The 24,083-nt window shown below is 41.2% G+C and overlaps 1 protein-coding gene across 1 annotated transcript in view; it reads left to right on the forward strand.

Moving 5' to 3' along the window:
- The window catches only part of EIF2B3 (eukaryotic translation initiation factor 2B subunit gamma), a 90,604-nt gene that overhangs the window by 3,623 nt on the left and 62,898 nt on the right, over positions 1-24,083 (forward strand). The window contains exons 3-4 of the mRNA XM_065739826.1: positions 13,728-13,887; positions 19,523-19,634. Of these exons, the coding sequence (XP_065595898.1) occupies positions 13,728-13,887; positions 19,523-19,634 (272 nt within the window). The remainder of the gene's footprint in view (positions 1-13,727; positions 13,888-19,522; positions 19,635-24,083) is intronic.

Consider the following 24,083-nt stretch of genomic DNA (forward strand, 5'->3'; position numbering starts at 1 on the left):
CGTTTTTGTTGTTTTATTGCTTTCTCAGTGCTGCCATTCTGGGAGGTGGGTAAGACTGTCCTAGTGCACAGCAGCACAAGACTGTGCCAGTCTTACCCTTTCCTGTTGTTCAGAAATTGCATGGAATTACAGGAAACCTGATCAAGCTTTTTTTGCTGTTCACTCGCTCTACACAAATCTTAAAATTAAGAGCTGATACAGTAGATTTATACCCTTTGCTGTTCTGGAACTCCTGTTATTTTTTGTCCATCTCGCCCAATGTCAGATTGAGGTACCAGCTTTATTAGGCATTCGATATTGTTTATCAGTCTGAATGTATCCTTTTCTTGCATCCTTCCAAAATAAAGACAACATGCTGAAATTGATTCCTTAAGTCGCTTCTTTGAAAAGTAATGCACAACTGTGTCCTTTTACGTAACGATACAGAAGTGGTTTGTGAGAGATCTTTGTGACAACAATCAATCTGTTCCTTCATTGCTTTCCTGTAGACAGTCTTAGCCTTGCCTTCGCATGCCCTTGGCTTTAGGATCCTCCTGCAGTGGTTGTACACTGTGGCAGTTTCCATGGCTGCTGTTTTAATGTCCACACTTTGTGTTTTTTTTAAATATGTTTCATATTATTGTCACTTTTATTCATTTGCCCCTTTAAATTTCTAGTTTTCTACTAATCTTTTTTTGCAGGAATGCTAATGGGAAGCTGTTCAAAATGTGGATGATGTAAAGGCTGTAAACTGTAAAGGCTTAATTATTTTCTTGTTTATATGTAGAGTTGAAAGAACACAGACTGTGTAGACTCACCTGATGGTTTTATAATAATCCTTTTGTTGAAACTGCAGTTTTACCACCATAGGGGTGTTTACAGATCTCTGTCACCTCATGATCTATGCTGATGGGAAAGCCCAACAAGTTAAACAGAGAAACAAACCAACTTTCCATACCCTCTGGGTTTGGATGAAAGATTGATGGCCTTTCCTGGTCTTGAAGAGAGAAGAGAGCTCTGCTGTCCCGGATTGGGCCTTGGCAAAAGGGTGGTGTATAGGATAGTTCAATGTATTTTGGAAGATGAGTGTTTGCCTATATCACTGAGTGAATTCATTACAGGAACATTGATTTCTATGCCTTCCGACTTCCATTTTTTTTTCAGTTATTTGCACATGCAAACGTACCTGAGTAATTCTGAAGTAATTTACTTAGCGAAAACTTCGGTACTTTGAGGGTTATTGCCTCACTCACAGCATGGAAGTGAGACAAGTCCACCAAGACTTATAGGATGCAAAGAGAGGTATTACTTATGCTGTCTGCCTATCTGCCTTTGAAAAGCTGTGTGAAGGGAATATTGTTGTATGCTCATGTCTTTTTCCAAGAGTCAGTGTCAGCAATGACTTTGAAACTTCAGAACATTATTTTTGTGGATGTGGTAACAAAGTCACATCACTCTAAATTCCATATTAACTAAATACCACCTTATCCAGTGTTTATTAGGAAAAGTAGACTGAAGTCTTTAGTCAGCATCTGTGCTTTCCTCTGCCTCTGGAAGGCATGTATTGTCTCTTGCTTCTGTTGGAGTCTTGGCTTCATCGATTATTTGCATTGAATAATGTCCTTGACCTGCCAAGGAGCACTTCATATGTTAACTTGAATTAACATAGATAAGTTATTTTTATATGAAATGTGAATCAGACTCTCTTCTTCAGGAGATCAGCTTTTCCACATCCCTTACTCTTGTCACTTCCTGGTTCTGCTCTCCTAAGTTATCTATCTTACTTCCATCACTCACATGGGCTGTTAACTACTGTTTCATTCATTGCTGATGTGGGAAGTGTGTAGACTTGACATTATTTGCTAAGGAGTCTGTAGGCTTTCCAGGGAAGAGAGGGTGTGAAAATAATTGCCTTTCTTAAGAGTTAGATTCTCTAAAGGATAAATGGACAAGCATTTGGAAGTAAGGATGGCTTAACCTAGCCCTGGCCGTGAACAACTGAGTATCTCTTCCATAGGTGATGAGGAAACACCAAACTTGCTCTAGATTTAGATTTCATTTTCCTCACTCCTGATGTTTCAAGAATAAGTTTTTAAACAAGTTCCACATTAATCAATGTCTGAGTGCTATCTGCCGTTTTGTTTTATAGGCAGCTTATGTCTCAATGAGTCCTAATTTTGTAATTGGGGCAGTAGACTGCCTGTTAAAAAGGTTAACTTCTTTTGGTGTTTCGTGAAGTGTTATGTAATATAATCCCATAGCTCACTTAGGAAGGCTTTTCCTCTATAGCTGCTTTTGGTGAATGCACTTCACAAATCGTACTGTAAAGTGTTCTGTGTCTGTCAGGGCTTTCCCGTGGGATTGTTCTCTCCAGAACGTTGCTCTGTGACTTCTTCATTCCAATTTTATGTCTCCATTTATTTGGCTTCGACTGATCTTCTTGAAGGGCTTCTCTTGCAGTTTAGTAGACCTCCTTTGGATGATTCATGGGATTGGTATGCAAAGTACACGAGCCTTGGCCTGCCATGTTACAGCACAGTAATAGTGTCAAGAATTTGGTAACACAGAACTTGGGATTTGGGGGATTAGTAACAAGAAATCTGACTAGGAGCTAAGAGTCCAGTAGTAAATTTATGACATCTCAGAATGCAGTAGTAGAGTTAAGATGATGGTGAGCAGCACTGTGTTGGAGGAGCGAGAGGTGAATGCAAGAGTAGGATGTATCGTGTAATTTTCAATTGCAATGAGAAATGAATTGCTTAAGGCAGTGGGAAGATTTGTGTCTGGAATACTGCACAGGTGTGGAATTCAGATGCATCAAATGTAGAACGAAGGATAGAAAAGGAGATAAGATATTCAAACTGAAATGTGATTGTGTTTTAATTTGCCATGAGAGAAGGCTAAACATTACAGGAAGGTTTTCATCAGTCAGAGCAGAAGAGAATTATGGAACAGTCTGCCTGAAGGGGTAATCAAGACAACCCTCCCCCCCCCAGTTTTATACTGCAAAGAAGTCGTTTGTTTGTTTGTTTGCTCTTAAATAAGCTAAGTAATGTGACACCTGGAATGGCATGAAGTGATACTCTGACTCAGGAAACCTCTTTGAGAACTGTATTTCTCTTTGTGCCATTCATCAAACTACTGCAGACCCATTTCTGACTTGCAGGTTACTATTGGCAGATGGTAATAATAAGGGGGGTGTCAGTGTCGTTTACAAATGAGTTCTTTAGGGATCTCTGATATTTAGCCTTTTTATTTTTGTGCCAAATTTTTCCAAACCCACACAGCTGCTGTCTGCCACCACCTCTTGGGTGGGGGCTCTCCAGGCAGCAGGTTGGGAAACCTGCTTAAATCATGCATCCCCACTTCCAGCAGAGGTGGGAGGCGTGCTGGGCGTGCCCGGATCAAGCATTTGTCTTCTCTGAATCTGTATTTTCATCCTCTGTTAAGCATTTCTCTCCCTGGTGTCACTCAGCTAGATGCCAGCCAGTGATTGAATTGTGCCGTTCCAGCAGAGTGACAGCAGTGGAACAATTTTACCTTTTCCTTCCTTGATGAACCTTTAGTTGTGTTAATTGAAGCCCTGACTAATATGCTGTGAGCTGATCAGCATGTCTGCTACCATCGCTGGTGAATGCTTGCATGTGAAATGTTTCATCTCAGGTGGTCCACCTGGTTTTCCTAGTTTCAAAAAGTAAGATTTGAAAGTAACAGAGCTCTTAAAAAACAAAGCAAATTCTATAAAGCTACCAAGGTGAAGAAGAAAAAAACCAACCTTCTTTGAACAAATAAAGATCGAAACTCCAGATTCCCTTGGTATGTGCATCTTTGGGAGCCATGTTGTGGAAAGTGTGATGTCACGGTGGTGGTCTGTCTGCTGTTGAGGGTCACTGATCCGTGGAGTCTTGGACGGCATGGCGAAGCGCTTCACTTCCTCTGTTGAAAAATCTCCTTTCCAAACACATGATGTAAGTAAGCTCGCTGAAATGGCTGGGTTGGAATCTGAATCCTTTTGGTACAGCTGAGCAGAGTTTGGTGAGCATGGAAAGAAAGACCTCAGTCTCCATAATGCATAGCTATGTACTTTTTGTGCTGTGAGTGGAAAGTCTTAAAAAAGAAATTAATCTCTCCCGGAGACTTAATTGAATGTTCTGTTTATCTATTCTGAAATAGTAAAGAGAATTTCATCTTTTTTTTTTCGTCAGACCTGACAGAGCATACTGTTTGCTTGTGTGTCTGTCCGAAATGCAAATAAAAGTCTCTCTCTTGATGCTTTTTTGATTCTGCCTTTTTCAATGGTGTTAGCACTGCGTGAGAAAAGCAGCTGAATCAGATGGCAGCTCCCAGAATGTGTGCAGCATCTTGTTTCCATCTCTACCTCCGACGCAGGCAACGAGTGTGATTGAAAGCTACCAGCGTTGAAGTGCTAGGCAAAATTAATTATGGATTGCACGCCTGAGTCCCATTCCCAAAGCACAGCTGATTGTCTTAGTAAAAACAAAATAAAGCAGCTGTACTGGCAGGTGCTCAGGCTGGCGCTGGTGCTGGGGGGAATGATACAGCTCTGCCTGACTGTGTGCTTGATGGATGTGTTCGGGACTTTGCTCTGATCTTTATTTTTCCTGGCAGGATGAGAGTCAGAGGATTCAACAGTTGTGTCGGGGTTTTTTGGCTTTTTCTTTCCTTTTCTTTTTAAAGTTACTCAGGTTGAGAAGTACGTAGCTAATTAAATTAATTATTTTGCTGCCAGGGTTTGCTATGAAACAGGGTTAAAACATCAGAAGCCTGAATGAGGCAATTAGCTCTGAAGGTTAGGCTCAAGAGTGGTTATTGGGATATTTGCTCTTGTGCACACTGTTTGTTAGGGAGGATGCCTTCTGTTACGTACACAGGTGAACAAAAATATGTGGAGACCTTCGATGTTTTGCAGCAGGAGCCACTGACTGGCCTGAGATACCTGTCTGTTTTCATTGTTGCATCTCTCACTGTACCTTCTGTCTTCTAGGCCCGTGCTCATCACGTTGGCAAGAACTTCTTATTTCCCTGTGGAAATTTGTTGTCAGCGTTTTTCCTGTGTTACAGTATGTGTTTTCATTTAGGCCCTCTGTGGTTTCTGATGAATTACGCAAAATGAACATATTTTAGTTGCAGACATGGGAAGCTTTTTGCATGTGTGTATAACTGAAATAATTTAAAAGCATTCTGGTAAAGCACCATTCTGCACTTCTTATACTTAACAGTTTTCATATGCATTGATGTCCTGTCGAAGTCCTTTATTACCAGCTTGCTTTATCAGATGTAGGAAGCCTTCTGCGCTGATAAGTGTAACTCAAGCTGATAGATTTCAGAAGTTGTTCTGTGATGAATACTCAACAAAGCAATGAGTCAATGAGAAATGAACTTGTGCACCTTGTTATTTAATTTCCAAAGAGAGAATGAGGTCTTGCAAGTGGGGAGCCTGTATCCTTGAGCTGCTGCCTGTCCTTGGTGCTGTTAGTGGAGAAATCAGTGTCTCTCCACATCTGAGCCTTGAAAATGAAATGTTCCCTGTGGCTGGCTGGAGGCATGAAGGCATTGCTGCTGTCAGTGTTAGCCTGGTGCAGAGCAGGAGTTGAACAGGGCTCTGTCTGGTGTTATCCTGTGCTGTCCTTGTGTTGAATGTTAAGTCGTCATCTGACGTTTTAGTAATTTTTTGATGTTGCTTCCAATCTCATCAGCCCTTCCCCATGAGAGAGGCAGCTCTGGTTTCAGGTAGGGTGGTATTTCCAAGGAGATGTTTACTTACCATTCTGGAATAATATTCCCTCCTTGTTTTCTGCAACTTTTCCCCTTTGTTTCAAGCCTTGGTGATTTCCACTTGTGTGAAATCTTGATTAGGATTTGGGTCTTAACAGCCCTTTCCTCATAAATGCTTAGGTCTTTTCAAGGGAAGGGTGGACTGTACAGCTATCACAATTACTCTGCTGAAGGTGTTGTTCATTAGTGAATATTCATCCCCCAGAAGAGTATAAAATTGCTTAGATAAAACATGAATTTGTGTGTTCACCTAAGTGCATGTTCCACTTATTGGCAAGTGTGAGAGGGAACAGATGCCAATTGTCAACCCATGGAGTAACTTGTAGAGGGTTTTTCCCTGTCTGTTTTTGCAGCCTGATGCAGCAGTGTAATCTTGGTATCAGGAGCAGCACCTCTTCTCTTCCTTCCCCAGAGACAATCACTTTTGCTAAGCTGTTTTTTCTCAGTTTGTTGAAAGCCATGGTGAATATGAGTGGACTTGTAGGATGTCTGAAGCTTCACCTTGTATTTTTTTAACTGGGAAACCCATGTAGATTATGTAGTTTTTCTTTGATTCTGTGCTGAAAAGGAAAGTATAATTGTGTTCAAATTTTCTTGACGTGAATTCAGATGTTCTTCTGTAATGTAACTTCTGTTAGCTCCTCTGGGAAGATGGTTGATGTTCTGAATGGAGAATAGTAGTGCTGGGAAAAGCAGTGGACATCTCAGAAATTTCATAGTATGTTTTTTACTCCGCTTGCTGCACAACAAATATCACTGGAAAAATTGCATAGGTGCTAGGAGAGAAAACAGTACTGAAGAGAGGGGGTGGTATAGAAAGCTAGGATTCAGAATAGCATTTTTAAATAGTGAAGCTATATTTTACAGAGAAAAGAACACATTTGAACAAAGCAATTAAGATTTGACTGTATGTGGACACTCAGTTCAGTGCAGGCTAGAAGGAAGTGGCAATGCCACTGAGTTGTATATCAGAGGGGATGGTTCTGCTGAGCCTGTATTTTGTAAAGCCAAGTAACATTTGTTAGAACAGAACTGAGTCTGAGTGTTGTGCAGTGTCTTGGTTTTACCTTGGAAATTTTGTTTCACGCTTTGTTTACTTAAGATCATACTGCTACTAGTTATGGGATGGCAGAGTGACTCCTGAGGACGTGTGCTATGTATGCTTGGTCTTCCTGTGTTACCTACTTGTGGACTGCCAGGAGTTGTTGTGATCCCATAGGCTGTAAGGGGCTTTGCACACAGTAGTTTGGGCTGCTTCCCCGAAGTTTATGGATGACTTGGTGTGTTTCTGAAAGAAGGCAAGTCTTCATTCATGCATTCTCATTGGTGAAGAGTGTTATACCGCTTGGTCACTTATTCCAGGTGATACTTAAATCACCTTTCTTTTTATTTCTGCATTTGAGCCATTGTTTCCTGCCATGTCTGCTTTTTGTTGTGGTGCTGAGCGATCTTCTTCTGTTTGGGTAAATGTGGGCTGTGGGCAAAGGCCGTTTTTCTCTTCAATAACTTGAGCCAGTTGAGCTCAATTAGGACTACTTTTTATTATTATTGTTTGTACGACTACAGCACCTGACTGCCTAAGGCTCTGCTTGCATTAAGTGTTAAGCCTGGGCTTGAGCTCTGGGCTTTGGCAACAAGCCTGCTGCGCTGCTGAGATCGGAGCCCGGCTGCGGCATTCTCCTTTCTGTTTGTGGGAGGCAGAGTTCAAGAGCAGCTGCACAGCAGGTCTGGTCGTGCTGCCGGCCAGGTAGTCCTGGAAACCTTCCTTCCAGGAACACGAGCAATGAGGAGAGTGCCATTTCTTTCTGGAGTGCTCCTGCCTGGGAAGAAAGGATCTGTTCGTGCAGTACATCAAGCCAAGGGAGAAGTCGGCTTGCCAGGCTCACCCTCTGTGAACTGGTAAATTCAGGGCCTGGGTTATGGGATGCTTCCCTGAGCTTTAGCACGTGGTTCTCATGAGTTACAGTGCACACTTTATGGGTGCCTTGTTTTAGATGGGGAAAATCAGTGTTCTCTGTGCACACCTGGATTTTGGACATAGACATAGGAGAAGATATTTGCCTCTGACAAATGAGGAGCTCAAATTTTGTGTCAGTCATGCACACTGATCTGGTGATGGCCAGATCCCTGCAGGTACAATGACAGCAGACTTCTAACAAAAGATTTTCATTACAAATACTGTGGTGGCTTGCAGATGAATGTAGCATGTGTCTGGGATGTAATGGACAACATTAAATGGAGCATAAAAGCCCCTACTTTGGAGAATGCAGGTAGTAGAGCTGGCATCCTCTGCTGTTCTAAGGCAGAAGTATTCTTGGTAAATGACTGGCAGTGGAAGGGATAAGTTATTGACCAAAAAAAGGCAAACAATTTTTTTTTGATGTGGCAGAAGAGAGGAACCAGTAAAGAAAGGTACAGTGGTTGGAGGAGAAAGGTGGGAAGATGATTTTTTGAGTACTCAAAGTTGCACCAGGTGGAACCAAAGGAAGGATGGATTGTAAAGCTTGCATCTAGACCAGAAGGTGTGCTGTTCAGTAAGCATCACTATATCAAAGTCCTGCTTTGAAAACATTCTTAATAAGCTCATGAACTTGTGTTCATCTCTAAACTTCTGCTTTTGGTTGCTGATAACTGTAAATTACCCTTTTCCACCCCACGTGTCAGTTTCAGCAATAGGGAAGGAGACTTCCTCCTGGGAGGAGACAGGATACCTCCAGGGCTTGAATATCTTTCCTGTTCCTACCTTATATATATGTAAATTTAAAAAATATTGATTTTGGATGGTAGCTCTTGAGATGCAAAGATAACAAAGTGCTGTTTTTGTTGTGAGATCCCATCTGATATAACACATAGGATGAGCTGTGTGATAGGATTGGGCTTAGGGCTCCTCCCCAGCTCCTGGCATCTTTCTTCCAGCTTCCTTTGGGAAGATAAACAGTGATGCTGACAGGTTATGTGTATGAAGGCATTCACATTGCCTTAAGATATCCTCACCTGATGAATTCAGTACCATCCAAGAAACTAGAAGAGACTCCCTTGGCTCCCAAATTGGCCTTTATTTTATGCTTATTTTTGGTTTTCATGCGGGGTTTTTTTTTTGTTTGTTTCTTTTCTCTTTAAAACCTCTTCAACTTTACCACCATCTTAAAAAAAAAAAAAAGAAAAAGAAAAAAACATCTTTTATTCCATCTTTTGCTGAGGAGGAACTACTGCTGGATTTCAGATTGAAGGGCAGGGAAAGCATAGCATCCTATGTCCTTAGCAGAGTTAGGAAGCTGCTAGTCTGCAGCGTGCTTGCTGTTGTAGGGTGAGTGTGCTGAAGGGACATGCATCATGTCTGCTAACAAAGCACTAAATCATGCTTTTCTTCTGAATCTTGCTATCCAAGGACATTACAAAAGCAGAGTGGGAATTCCCAGCCAAAGGCGGTCATTTCTGTTGGTGGTTAACAGGATCCTACAGACATCCAAGAAAAAAAAAGAGGTTCCCTGCCCCAGTTACAGGAGCAGCCATAGAGCTTCAAAGAGGTCACAGGTGTGGAAATTGGAGGACTCTTAATGGAGGCTGAGATAAAAAGGGATTCTCTAAAGCCTCGGATGTACGTTTTCTGATCTGAAGAGCAATGAGTAATGCAATTGCTCGGAGGTACCCCTGGCTTTGCCTGGGAGCATGCTAACAAGCAATCAGAATGTTTGCCCACAGCCCAACTGTTCTTTCCCGTTCCAGTCTTTAGAATAATGAAAGCATTACACACAAACCCCACTGTTAATGCAACATATGGGTGAAGTTCCAGGCTATTGTGTTTAGAGTTCTCAGTCTCGATTCCAGCAGTAATTATAACTCGTTCCTCTCCCGCTTGCTGTATGGTGAGCACCACAGGAAATGATGCAGAGTTCTCTGTGCGTGTTTTAACTCAGGCTGAGTGCAGGCACAAAGTCTATCTAATCTCTTTATTTTCTCCTTCTTCTGTCAAAACCTCAACATGTAATCCTGTGCATTTGGAAGCTGTTAGCTTTTGACTTCAGTGTTTTGTCTGTGTTTGGTTCTGTTAGAGTATGGCTCCACTGCTTGTGGATACTTTGCTCCTTTTCTGTTTATAATGCAACCTGACATTTGTTTTCTTCCTTTTCTTGAGGCTGATTTTGTTCAAATTAGAGATTTCCTTGCGACACGTTTCCTCGTTTTTCTAGTCTGCAGTTTTTGAGTCCTCAGCAGTTGAGGCTACAAGGTCCTGCCCTTGTCATTACTTGACAGAAAAGGCATAATGAATACTATTAAAAAGTCAGCATTTGCTGCCAGCTAGCTGTGGTAACCCTGATATCTCCCATTTGAACAGGAGGGGTCCAGCAATCGTAACTGAGTACGAACGTTTTTCATGCTGCCTTTGTGTGCAGGGTGTGAGAAAGTCCAACGTTTTTTATTTGTGCTGTGTGTTACACCATATAATTGCATCCATCTTTTGATCTGTGGTATGAATTAGCTCCATTGAAAACATGTTTTCTATTTTTAAATCGGTCATCTTGAACTGAGCTCTTGAAACATTCAGCGTTTTGGTTTTGTTTTTGTGTCGATGTTCCATATTGTGCTGGGCTTTGTGTAATTGTTGACACGTTGGCTGAGTTCTTTCTCTGCGCGGTGCTGCTCTGTTTTATGTGACTCTCTTGATGTTTAATGTTAACCCGAGTATGTGAGTTATCTCACCTCACAGTTCTGGCGCACGCCTGACAGTGCTGTGCTGTTACGCAGCGTTAGGAAGGCAGAACTGAGATCTGGGAGCTCCAGGTTGCTTACTGACTGAGCAGTGTGTGCAGCGTGGGCTGAGCTGGGCCCAGGGCTCCTACCAGGGGCACTGGGGGTGGGTGGTAAAGCAGCTCCTCGCAGCTCGCGTCGTGGGTGGGATGGAACGACCTCTGTAGTAGCTCGTTTCTCTCCATTGATTGGATGGTGAGTCTCAGTTCTGACCTTGAGCTCATAAGGTGCAAACCTGAATAAATCTGTAGTAAACAAGAAGTTAGTTATCAAGGTTGTCTGATCTGGAGTATGACAGACATTTCAAGCGTTTCTTTCATGCCCCATCCATCAGATGGTCTTTCCTCCATTTAAGAGCACTGCTTTGTGTCCCCCCCCCAGAGTTGTAAGGAGCGGTGAGAGTACTGTTTGTAAAGATCTGTGCGTGCGTTTTTCTTCCTTTGCAGTGGTTCTGCTTGGGGTGTGGACTTGCTGCTTTTTTTAATCAGCTCATGTTGATTCTTATCGTCTGTTTGTATAATAGTTTAGGGTTGATGTAATCATTGTGAGATGTATTTCATTAAGAGACGTGTGTATGTGTGTGTACTTAGGTGTTTGCATAATTCATGAAGTCAAGTACGTTCACATACCCCTTTGTTAGCGCAGGGGAGCGTGTGGTGAGCACATACCTCTTTGTATTGGCAGTGCATTGGGAAGGTGCACTGTATTTATATGGTACGTATAGAAGTTTAAACTTAAAAAAACCTCACAAGCTCCACCATTTATTTTTTCAGGGTGGGCGTAGAAGAAAGAAAGTAAAGAAAAACACACACTTCTGCTAGGGTTCTAGGATGGTTTATTTTTTCATTCAGCCATTAGTTTATTCGTTCAGGAGTTGTACACTGGAAAAAAGTGCATCCATTAGACAGTGAGGGCTTTATTTATGAGGGTGGTGGTGTTTCAAAGGGGAGGCTGTCAAGTCCCAAAAGAGCCTTTCATGGTGTATTCTCAGCGTGCTTCTGAGGCCGCTGCTCTGCTCATCAGGAGGAGAGGCAGAAATGTGGGCTTTACAGAGCAACTGTGTGTTTCACTGGTCCCTGTGCTCACTGACGTTTATTTACATATTGGGAGAGTAAATGGGTAGAACAGATGGCAACCAGACATTTGGTGGTTCTGTTCCCGTATGCTCCTCAGGGGTCTTGCATTCAGTTTTTGCAAAAAGCTTGTCCTATAGTGAGGAGAAAAAAACAGGAGGCTGTTTGCAGCTATGGAGTGCTTGTTGGGATTTTGCTGCAGTGACAGATTCGAGCATTTACTAAATCCTGAAACAATTACAAAATTTGCCTTACAGGTTCAACTCCCTAAAATAAGTCCATTGATGTCTCTGATCATCTCTTATATTATTATTCCCATTTCCACTGTTAGAGTGGATGCATTTAGATCTGAAGGCAGAGAGCTATTCCCTCTGCAAACTGAGTTTGAAACGTGTAAATCCCAAATAGCTGAAAGTATCATGACTCACTTCTGCCTGTGCAGAAGTGCAGTATCTGAGCATTTTGTAGGAGTTTTCAGCATGTTTAATATATGCTTCTTCACAGTGTACACTGATAAAATGGAAGATTTCAAGTTGGTTTTTTTTTTTCCTTCCTTTCTTTGTACACTCTGGGATGTCAGTGCAGGTCTGTTCCAGAGCGCCAGGCAGCTTGCATTAGTCATTTGTTGGGTTTTCTTTCCATGGTGTGCATGTTGTTTGTTTTAGAGGAGTGGTAATTAAAACACTTCTGGACAAAACCATAATATAAAATATATATTTTGAAAATATATTAAAAGGAGAGATATAAGTTTGATGTTGAATGTGTAAAGTTTCTTAACCTGAACATCGTCCCTTCCTGTAAAGCAATCAGGTGTTACCCAGTGAAGGAGGGAGAAAGCAAATGAAAACCAAAGAGCTTGACCTTCTGTGCAGCATGCCAAATCAGCAGCTCCCATAGTTTGTGACACGATGAGTTCTGATGACTTACTGGTAAACGCGTGAAGCTGCCTAACATTTGTAGGAGAACCTGTCAAAGAATGGAAATACCAGGCCTTCATTATCTTCACCTACCATGCAGGATCTCCTAATACTAGATAGTCTGTAAGGCAAACCTTTTTGTCATAAAAGGTCAGTGCTGAACTATTCCTCTTTGAACCAAGTAGATTCAAAGTGGAAGTAGAATTATTGATCCCTTATGAAGAGAGCGACTGTGATTGCAGCAAGTCTTTGCTAATGCCCTCCTCTAGAAAAGATGAAGCTAGAAAGCCATGTTCTCTTTGCAAGGAGGCACACTGTAGTGGATGGCAGCACTCAAAGTGAAAACACTGAATGCCAAGAATGAAACACTGTTTTCTTGAGACATATTAAAAAGGTTAACATCATTAACAAAAAAAGGTTATTCCTTAACAAAAAATAATAAAGCAGAAACTTGCTAGTTATTTGTAGGTCGTACTGCTGAGATGTTGTGTTAGGATTAATTTAAATGAAGATAATTGCCAAACTAGTAGATTTTTGGCAGCGTGTTCTGCAACCCAGGGGAAATGTTGAAAATTGTTCAGAAGTGAGGGATTTTAGCCAGAGTGCCTTGACAGTGTGCGTGGTTAATGAAGCTGATACGTCTCACTCAGTGTGTGACTGCATTTCTGTGATATGTGCAGCACTTCCCTTAATTACTTTGTAAGGCACTTTGGAATCCTTTGAGATCAAAATTAAATACGAGCCTGTTATTAAATAGAGCTGAGCTTCCTTGTTTGTTTTGTTCTTTTTCTATAGGGTATTGCTGCTTTTAGGAAACGTGTTTCTAAACTGAGCCCACCATCACACTGCAATTACTGAGTAAATCACATCCTAGATGGACTTTGATTTTTTTTTTTTCCTGATAAAATAACATAGTTTAAATATCTTTTCCAGTGATTGGTAGCCAGATGCAAAGTCAGCAAAAAAGATTTCTTCAGAAAGATTTCTCTACATCATTATGCAACTAGAAGTAGCGATTGTAAATGCTGCACATTTTCATGGCAGTCTTGAAATCCATGGGTACTGTTTCCCAGCCCCTTCCGTTAGGGGTGGATGATGGCAATTTTCATGATCATGTTCTCTACAACCTGCAGCCAAGTCATCAAATGTTAATCCATCCGTGTGCTGTCGTTTGTATTTCTGAGGGTTTTGTTGTTTTCTTCTCCCTTCACAGACTGATGTTTTGGTATTGAGCTGTGATCTGATCACGGATGTCGATTTATATAAAGTTGTGGATCTCTTTCGGACGCACGATGCTACTCTGTCCATGCTGATGAAGAAAGCTCATGAACCCACAGAAGTGGCACCAGGACAGAAAGGGAAGAAAAAGCCCGGTATGTAGACAAGAGTATGTAGAGTGATAAATAATGGTGAGACCACTGTCTTCTGATACGTATCATAGATCTTTAATTATCAATCAGAAAATGAAAGAAAGAAAAAGGTACAGATACCCTGTTTTTCCTCAGATTCCCTGGCGGGGGTGTGATTTGTTTTTTTTCCAGCTCAGAATTAAGTATTACACTCGTGTAATCGTGCAGGCTCTGGTCCAAAGCTCACAAGAGCTAAGGGAAAAGCTCCAGGTGACTTCAGTGAGTTTTGGATCAAACTGTAAATTTTTGTTACATATGAACATTAAAACCGTTAGATTCCTCAAGAGCGCTCTGCGTAGTCAGACTGTAGCTGGGGATTTCACCACTGACTGTAGGGACTGGTGTTAGCTCCACTCTCGTGGTATGTAGCATGTAGCAGATTATTCTGAGATTGCATCCAGGAGCCTTTCACTAGGCAAAACTCCCACTGATTTCAGGGATTTGGTTAGATCATTATCTTGTCCCTCTTACCATAATATCTCATGTAATCTTGAATGTATCCTCACAACAGTGCTGTAAGGCAGGGCAGGGTTATTATCCCTGTTTTACTTAAATGTTAAAAGTACTAAATACCATACGGTTGTTCCCATAGCGTATCTCTCATTTTCTTTTAATGATATCTGTTAATAATGATATCTGTTAAATTGCTGAAGCTTGATTATTGCCAGGTTAGTGGGTCCTGGTCCGTGATTAAAGCTTGGAGGCATTATGGTAGTACAAATAAGAAAGCACAGCTTCAAACTGTTTGAGAGGAGTGAAATGCAAGCCAGCAGTTGGACTACGTGTGTGTCTGAAAGTTGAGGAAACGTGTTTTTAAAAGCTGCTTAGACAAAGACTTTCTGGAGCAAAATAGAAGGATAACAAGGCTGAAAGCAATTTGGACTTGGACTCTTACACAGCTCTAAAACCCCTTGTCTTTTGAAAGGCAGTTGTAGCGATAATGGCACATAAAACATTGTCAAGAGAATTGCTACAACTGTGAAGCTGAGAGTTCAGAAGATAAAAATGTATGGATCTATGGTTAAACATCATTAGCACAGAAAGCGATCTCTGAGCACGCAGGGCAGGGGCGATGAGGTATATGAGGATAAACAAGATCCTCTGAAGACTTACCAAGTATAAACACATTGAGTCGCACATGCTTTCTTAATTTACTTATTTTTGCATGTCTGTGTGTTTGACTTTGTAGTATTACTCCTCCTGCATTAGTGTTAAAATGTAGTGTATGGTTTCTCAGGTCTTGTAAAAGGCTGAACTTGAAAATACTGAAATTCCATCATGTGGAAGCATTTTAACACCCACAGTGTTTATCTGTGGGAGCTAGATGTAAAGGTCTCCCACTCACAGCTACTCTACTTGAGCTGTCACGGATAACACTGTTTTCTCTGTATGTGAACTGCTTCAGATGAGACACAGACCCTACTGGGCCTTTTCCAGTCTTTTTCTGGCGGTAGAAGAGTACTGTGACTGAGGAATTTTGGGTTCTTCTCTAGGCTCTGGAGAGGGATGGTATATTTTAGGGAGCACAGGATCCTCCTGCCTTTCCTTCTTATTTGACTGAGTGAATCCTGTTGCTGTCAGTATTGTCCTAGCTCGTCCCTGTCTTTTCATGCAGATTTTTTGCCACTGCCCACCTCCCCTGTTCATCCTAGTCAGACTCTTTGCTTAGTCTTGCCCTTCAGGATCCTTGTCAAGAGTCTGGCTTCCCTTTCTCGTATCTTACTCTCATCTTCTTTCACTAACAGTCCCATCCTCTCCTCCACTTCTGACTTCTCCCATCAGTGTCCTTCATTTATCTGCCCATGGTCGCTTTTTCCCTTTTTCTTTGATTCTTGTCTCTGTGGTCCAGTGTTCTTTCCCAGTTCCTATCTCAGGTTCAGGGACTACTTTCTCCCCCTTCCAGCCTGACTTGCAGAGTCCGTATTTCTATACTTTTCTTTCCCCTTCCCCTTGTGAGCTTTTTGCATTATTTTTTTTTCCATATTAAAAAACATAGGTTGCAAAGCCACAACAGATCAAATATGGCTGTGGAGCCTCTTGTGCCTTGTGTGCCCCATTTGTGCCTCTTGGTGGTACAGAAGACCTTAGGTGGTGCCTGATATTTGATCAGCTCTAGAAACTGAGCTATCAAAACAACTTCTCCTTAAGAGTAAAGTATATGGAATTTTTTTGCAGCAAAAATAGAAGTCTTGAAAAAGTGCGTGAAACGGCACTTTTTTCAAAGATTTATAGTGGAGTGAGATGGTAGAAGATACACTCCTGAGACACAAGTCAGCAGCACTTAGGAATGCTGTATTTCTTCCTCAAGAGCTGGAATGCCAGAACTTCTCATGAAAATTGTCACCCAGCTGTATAGGTTTAGGTAACCACTGTTTTTTCTAATTTAACTTTAGAAGCAGATGAGCTGTTTTCTGTGAAGCTTTCCAGTTGCTGCTCTTTGGGCAGGCACCTGACATTAGAAATTTTATAACAAACAGTTAACATTTGAGAAAGCTTATGGCAGCTGAAGGCTGGATATTTACATGGAATGTGTCAGGCAGTCTTTCATAGGATGTGGCTCTATTAATTCCTTCTCTAATTCATGGCACACATGCAGTTCTGTGTACTTGTACTGTACTGTGAAGTGTTATTATTAGGAAATTGACCCCTAGTCCTGACAAGCCACTAAATGTATTTCCAACTTTATTTATTGTTTCTTTTCCTACAAATTCATTAGTCTTTTGAGAAGGAGCAGCAGCAGCCATGTCTTGTAGAATCTGATGCAAAGTCATTGCTTTTAGGATATTATTAAACATCAAAGACCTGTGATGTAAGGAATAGTTTTTAAGTTATCAGGAATCATAGTATTAATCAGTTGTAAATTCATACTGATAGTTTCTGCAGTGCTTGCCATAGCTCAGGTGCATGTTACTGGATGAAGTTCATAGGTTCATAGGTTCATTAGGTTGGAAAGGACCTACAAGATCATCTAGTCCAACCATCCTCCTATCATCATCCCTACCCACTGAACTACTAAATCAAATCCTTTAGCACCTCATCTAAACGCTTCTTGAACAGCGCTAGGGATGGTGCCTCAACCACCTCCCTAGGCAGGCCATCCCAGTGCCTGACCACTCTTTCAGAGGAAAAATGTTTCCTCAGGTCTAGCTGGCTGCTTGGTCTATACAGTGCAGCCAGGTGGAATTAAGATTTGCAGATTTGCCACTCAATCCACACATATAAGGAAAGGGAGAAAAACAGCCAACCACAGATCGGTAATATCCACAGCCTTTGGGATCTGCTTTTCTTTCACAACTGCAATAGACTGAAAAAAAAACATAATATTCCCAGATCCAGGCTCTAGGATCTTAATCTGGCTCTTCGGCTGATAGCCGAAGTTCATTGGCTTCCACACGCTTAGAGGATCATCTGTTGATCAGAATTGTCTCATTGGCTTTTTAAATTGATTAATAAGAGGCTTGGAAAAAAAAAAATAGTGGAATGCTAGGGAACAGTGCTAACCCAAATAAACAAAATGTGCCAGGAGCTCTTGCACCTGGAATGGAGCCATGTGCTTAAAGGTGATGTGCGAGGGTTTGGGGGTGGGGGAAAAGAGAGTCTGAACTTTTCTGTGCATAAAGCAAGTCAGAAAAGATGGGGATGGTGACTCCTGCTTGTTTTTCTTGTCTTGAAAGCAGCAGGCATGTCATCACTGGTATTCTCTGTGTTTGCCAGAAGACCTCTTGGTGGTCTTGCAGGCTGCATCGTGTGAATTCTCTTCCCTTAATTGAAAGGGTGGAGATACTGACGTTTTAACAGAGGTGTATTTTTCACAAATCTCAATTAATTATGTGATTAAAAAGCGCTTTAGAAAACCAGACTGAAAATTTTCTGCTCCTTACTGAATTACCCCACTTCTATTCTCTTGTGATATTGTGATTTCGTTAGGTCATTAAAGCCCTCAGAATTGATGGGATCTAATTTTTAGCATAATTAACAATCACGGTACTGTGTCAGATCCTTATTTAACTGTGAGGAAGAGGCGAAACACATCCTGGTGGGTTTTTTTTTTTAATTCTTTAGACCATGTTTTTAGTTAACATAACTGCAGATGTAGCATTTTTCTCATTCTTCCCTCCCAGGGATTCAGTAAACTAGTTGTGTATTCATTCTTCCCTTTGTCTTTCCTCACTGAGTAATACCAGTATAAAGGGCTGTTCTATCTCTAGCTAATAGATTTTAGTAATAAACGTTGTCTTTTCTAACGCTTGCTGTAGCAGGGTGACCCTTACTCTCCAGCTTCATTGCTCTCCTTAAAGTGAGGATTGCTTCTGCTTTCAAGGCTTCTTTCTGATGTTTTCTTCAAATGAGTTTTATCCTGATGGTACTTGATTTGTGGGTGTTGCGTGTTCAGGCCTATTTTTGTACTTCTCAGAAATTAATTAATCACACAGCAAAGAAGAGGGTATGCTTGATCACTTGGATCAAAGGCTGCCAGTAGGACAGCTTTCAACAGCTGTGTTGATAACCACTTTATTTTGATAGTGGTTATTACTATGGTAACTCTGAAGGAACAAATGAGAAAACAAAGGGACAGGGCTGAACTGGGGAAAATGGAGTTAAAAATGCAATTTAGATGAGAAAAGATCATACAACTCTTTAATTAATTCTTTTATTCTGTGTGGCTAATGGCTTAGAACTTTAGAGATCTTGTGTTCACCAGTTCACCAATCTAATAGCATTTAGGGAGAAGTTTTTGTTAGAACTGTAGCATGGCATTCTCACGTTCATTTAAAGGGCAGCATATGAGTGCCACCAGCTGGGACAGGTACTGTGAGGTGCAAGTGAGAATAGGCTTCTATTTAGAAGTTGTAAAAAAGACCATTCAAAAATAACTTATTTACATTTCAGTAGACCAGAGTTGCTGTTGATGTGCTGTCACTGATTCCAGCTGATGGGAATTGCCCTAGCTGTATGTGTAACAGCTAAATAGTCTCTTGCTTGTCCATTTTACAAACCAGATGCCTGGAAGACACTTAACCCCCTTGGAAACACAGGTCTTGAAAGCTATACCTTTATATTTGTGCGTGCAACTTCAGATAAATACAGGCAGAAGTAGAAATCTCAAATTGGAGATCAGTTGCAAAGTAGTTATGTCTTACCTGAAATCATAAACCTCTCTAGACTACCTAATTCTAATGTGGTGGGATTTATGATGAGGAGGAGGATTCCTGTGGGCTTGACACGTAAATGCAGGTAGCAATTTAAAGAGAAAAAGAGATGGAAAGGACAGTTCTTCATAGGTCGAGATAGTGTTGCATGTCATGACCTGTATTTGGCATTTCTGTAAAAAAGATGCAAAAAGGAAAGTGTTTCCAGTGTCGTAATAGATGTATATCAGCAACCCTGTCTGAAAAGAAGTAATAAATAAATAAAAAATATGGAATAATTTTTTAACATTTATTCTGCATTCACTGATTTACTGGGTCAGTCTGAAACGCAGTGTTTTATATTTCAGGGGTGGTTGGTGGTCCATTATGTCTTTGCAGCCTACCTTAAGACAGGGTTAAATAATTATGAACTTATGAACTTATTGTTTGTTTGTTTGTTTTAACTTCAGTGGAGCAACGGGACTTCATTGGAGTGGATGACACAGGAAAAAGATTGCTCTTCATGGCTAATGAAGCTGACCTAGATGAAGAACTTGTCATTAAAAGATCCATCCTGCAGAAGTAAGCTTGAGTCCCTGTAATAGAAACAGAACTTGGAATGGGGGGAATAAGCATCTCTCCACTGTTAAGGAAAGATTAAGATGGGAAGAGGACGATGACCTTTTGGAATAGAGAGTGAACAGTATTTCATTGCTTGTTGCAACATTACAACCAGTTAATCAGCTTGCCCAGTGCCAAATCAAGGGAAAGCAGTATGGATGAGAAGGTAACTTTCAATCCCATGTTGATATAACTCAGATACAATTTAGATTCTGATATTCCAAAGTGGTAGACCTGCGTCCATAAGTGAAACTTTGTAACCTCAGAGTATCTGAGAAAGGCTCTCAGGATTTTGTGAAACTGTTTCTGCATATAAGGCGCAAAATCTCAGCTGCATTTCCAAGCCTAAAAAGATTCATTAGAAAATCTGTGTTATATCCAGCATTAATTTGCACTGAGGATTTGGATGAATTTATTAAATATGTCAGATTTAGCTGAGCTTCCTGTGCAGTATAATTCATATCCATTAGTAGAAGAGTGAAGGATGGTTTGTTGCTCTTTATACTCTTCTGTCCAGTGACTTTAGTTCTTTAAGATGCATACTGACATTTTCTATGGAAAGCTCTGCAGGCTCCTTTGGAGGCCAGCCTTTGTAGTCTGTCTCAGGCTGTCAGTCAGGCTTTCACCTCTGTGAGATTAGACACCTGTGGGACAGCCATCTGAGAGCTGAAAATTCATCCATGTGGACCTTGTAAGTCAAGGATGCAGACATCTGGGGTCTGCTCACAGATAATCTTTTCTGTGAAAATGCCTCTGGTGTACGCTGTAGGCCATGTGAAATATTGGGGCTTTAACAATTCACTGCTAGGTGTAATCTTTCCTTTAACATCCTGCTACCAGATGCGAGGGGGTTGCTATATGCCCATGGAAAAGTGACTCCTCTTCTGCCAAAATTGAAGGATTACCCTTGATGATGGCGGCCAAGAGTGAGCCATGTTAACTGCTGTGATGGAAAGAGTCTGTCCCAGGCTGTCCTCACTGTCTCTTTCCTTTTTTTAGTTCTTGGACGCAGCAAGGATTGAGCTGCAGGCCTGTGTTCTGTTCATACGTGGCAGTTTATCTGCACAGTGCAGGAAATTCAGCACTGTTGCAACCTGTGGCTTTGAGTACACAAACACTCATAAGTCTATTCCAAACTGGGGAGGAATGTTTTACTGCTTAGGCTTTTCTTTATGGCTTTCTAGCAGTAGTGGGTGCCTGTGGTACAACAACCTAGAAATTGCTGTAACACATGTGAGCTCAGCTGACCTCTGATTTTACAGGTTCATCTCAGCAGAGGTTTCTCATTCCTGTTACCCTATAGCTAAATTAATCAGGCTTTATCCTGCAGGGCAAACTTTGCCGTCAGGAACACCTGTTCAGTTATGTTGTCTTCAGCAGACAGGCAGTTTGGGATCTGGTAAATGTAATGTTGGTGATAAGTGTATGTGATAAAATCTGAATCTCTGTCTTAGTTAGCTTTGATAGCTGTGCATATGTAAATGTAATGCAAAGTGTTAACCACCCTCCAGGTAAAACTCACAGATAGTCTAGAAGCACAAGAAGATCTGGTAAGTTTAGAAAAAAGTTAAATAAAAATAAAATGTAATACACATACTGTAAAAATTCTCTGGTGAAATATAGTAGTAGCCAAGGCCTTCATTTTGTGTGAAGATCAATGGATAACATCTCAAACAACCTGGCCGTTTGAAACATGAGGCTGAAGCATTGGGCCAGGAGCAGCTTGGCGGAGCCTCTGATGTTGCTGCCCTCTGAAGCTGCCTGCTGTGGATGCTGTGCTGTGGGTGTTAGCATGAGCATGTGGCCGTTCTACAGCTGCCATCTTGGACAAGTTCTGAGGGAGGAAAACTACTGTATGGATATCCTCAGTTTTTTTCTAATGAGGCAATTCCAGGGTAGCAACAACTGTGGGAGCTCTAGGAAGACTGTTGGCAGCTAATGAAGTTTTAACCACTGTGTTGTCTAGACCTGCTCAAGCCCTGGCTTTCTCATGTGAGAAACATAAGCAATGCTTAAAACTATCTTTGAAGTCTTTTTTTAAACATCATAGTAAAGCAAAGAGGAAAGAAAAAAAGAGCAAGCCCGATCTCGTTTGTCTTCATGGATCACTTGATGTGACTGACTTTCAGCTACCACATTGTCCGTTTCTTGATCTCTGGACTTTGTTTTAATGAAATAACAGGCACTGTGGCAAGATGGGAGAATTTCCAGTGCACTCAATTCATTCCTCTGTAAAATACAATAGACATCTTGAGGGTATTGCTTTTGTTTGTTTTGCTTTTAATGGTCTCTTTGAAGGGTTATGGTGGTCTTGTTACATGAACTCTAGAACTCCTTCAGTGCTTGGTTTGCTTTTCAGATCCTTTTCATTTTGTTTTTTTCTCCCCCACCTCTCCTGCTTTTAAGGAGCAGGGAGGGAGTGGTGGAAGGATTGGGAAGAGAGAGGATGAGTTTTTCTTTAAAGCTAAGACTTGTTAAGGGTAAAAATCTAGGTCCTGTACAGAAATGGTTCAAAGGACCTTTGGCTTCCCCTTCTCACAGGAGGGAAGTTCTGTTGACAAAACATCCAAAGCTGTAGAACACTAATTTAAATCCTTGAAGAAAAACCTTTTTCCTGACCTTTGCCTTCTTCCTATCATTGGATTTCACGCTCTTCACTTTCCTGCCATAAAAGAGCAGCTGGTGAGGAGGGACAGGGGAAAATACACATTCTCTTGAGTACCTGTTGAGTATTAAATATTTATTTGCTCTTGACTCGGGCATTCTTGTAATAACAAAAAGTGTTACAGAAGGAAACAATAGGATTTCTGAGTTCAGGGTGTAATGCGTAACTCTCTTTCTCAGTTTGATTAGAATTTCTTTCCAGGATTGGTTGCTTTGATTTTTATTTTTTATTTTTTTGTTTGTGTTTGTATGTGTGTGAGTTGTGGATTGCTGCTTTGGTTTTGAGAAATGCTTCTTATTGTTACTCCAGAGAAAGGAGGTTTGATTTTGCTCCTTTGATGGCCAGAGCAGATTTGGCCAAAGCTTTCTGTTCATCATTTGCTAATTTTTTTTCCCTCTGTTCCTGCCATCATCTTGATGACAGGTCCTACAGGAAGCATCCTTCGTGTAGTAAGCAAGTGCAGAATATCAGATACATCCATTCAGGCACATCTCGGTGTGTGTCAGGATGGGCTGCATTTATTGACAGTGCCTAGACAGACTAACATTGCTGGGGAAGGCATTTTCAAGGAGATGGTTCCCTGTTTGGATAATGAGAGCTTATAAAAAGCCCTGAACAGCCTGTGTGTGTCATTCACTCAGGCAGATAGCTGCAAGAAGAGAGTGAAAGAAATACAGTATGGGGAGGAGGTTTCAGAGCCAGTTTAGGGCTCTTAGAAGAGGAAAAAAGAAAGCTATGTGCTCATCCCTGGAGCCTGGTGTAGCCGGTGACATCTCTGACTTAGGGCTTGGCAGAATGAAGGAGTGAGGAAATGATGAGAATTCCATAGCTGCCTTTTTTGTTTGCAGAGAGAGATGGGGCAAAAGTATTTGTTTTCAAAGCACGATTACAATGTACGGGAACTTTTTGCTCCACCTCTGATATTTATGGTCACGCAAAGCAAGACAGTAAAAGACACCTGTTGGAGCAGGTCTAAATTTGGAGGATTTCCTTTTAAGATACTGAGGGCTGTGTAGGGGTGAGTTCAGTCTTCGTGGGTGTTCCATCTGCACAGACGCAGGTGCAGGGCTTCTCCTAGAGAATATGTTAATAAATCACCGTGACAATTCCAGCTACTTATTACCTCATGCGCTTCAGACAGAAAGGAATACCTCATCTATAAATATATATAGTACTAACATTAGTGACCTTGAAGTAACAATGCAGATCTGTTTTTAGATATTTTAGTAAAAAAGGGGAGAGGGTAGGACGGGAGGGAGTCTTTTCTTCCCTTTCCCGTTGCATCAGGAAGCTAAAAATGGATGGTGTGGTATAATGTTGAATGTCCACATTGCCAAGTGCGTAGGTAATGGGAGTTCCGAAATAGCTTTGATACACTTGATTTCCTTTCAGTTGCCTTGGGATATTGCCTCCTTTTCTGCTGATAATTTGCCTTAAATAAGCAGATCATACATAAACTCAGCAGCTTCCTTAGTTTTTCTGTTCTGCAGCTGCCCTCCTTGGGGAAGTGGCATCTCTGAAGTACTCTGCTCTTGTGGTGGCTCATTTGATTTTTATTTTTTTCTTTTAAAGAACAGTTCCACGAGAAAGGGTGGGAGTGACACAGATACAGGCAGATTTTCCATTGTTTAAAGCAATGGGAAATGAGATCGTGGGCAGTGTTCTTCTAGATCAAGTACTTCATCAGTCACGCATCAGAATGAGGTGGATTACTTCTAATAGACTGAAAAAAACAGGACTTTTTA

The sequence above is a fragment of the Cyrtonyx montezumae genome, unplaced genomic scaffold (assembly GCF_038088225.1).
Source record: "Cyrtonyx montezumae isolate F1298 unplaced genomic scaffold, pur_monq_1.0 scaffold_1, whole genome shotgun sequence".
Classification (NCBI taxonomy): domain Eukaryota; kingdom Metazoa; phylum Chordata; class Aves; order Galliformes; family Odontophoridae; genus Cyrtonyx; species Cyrtonyx montezumae.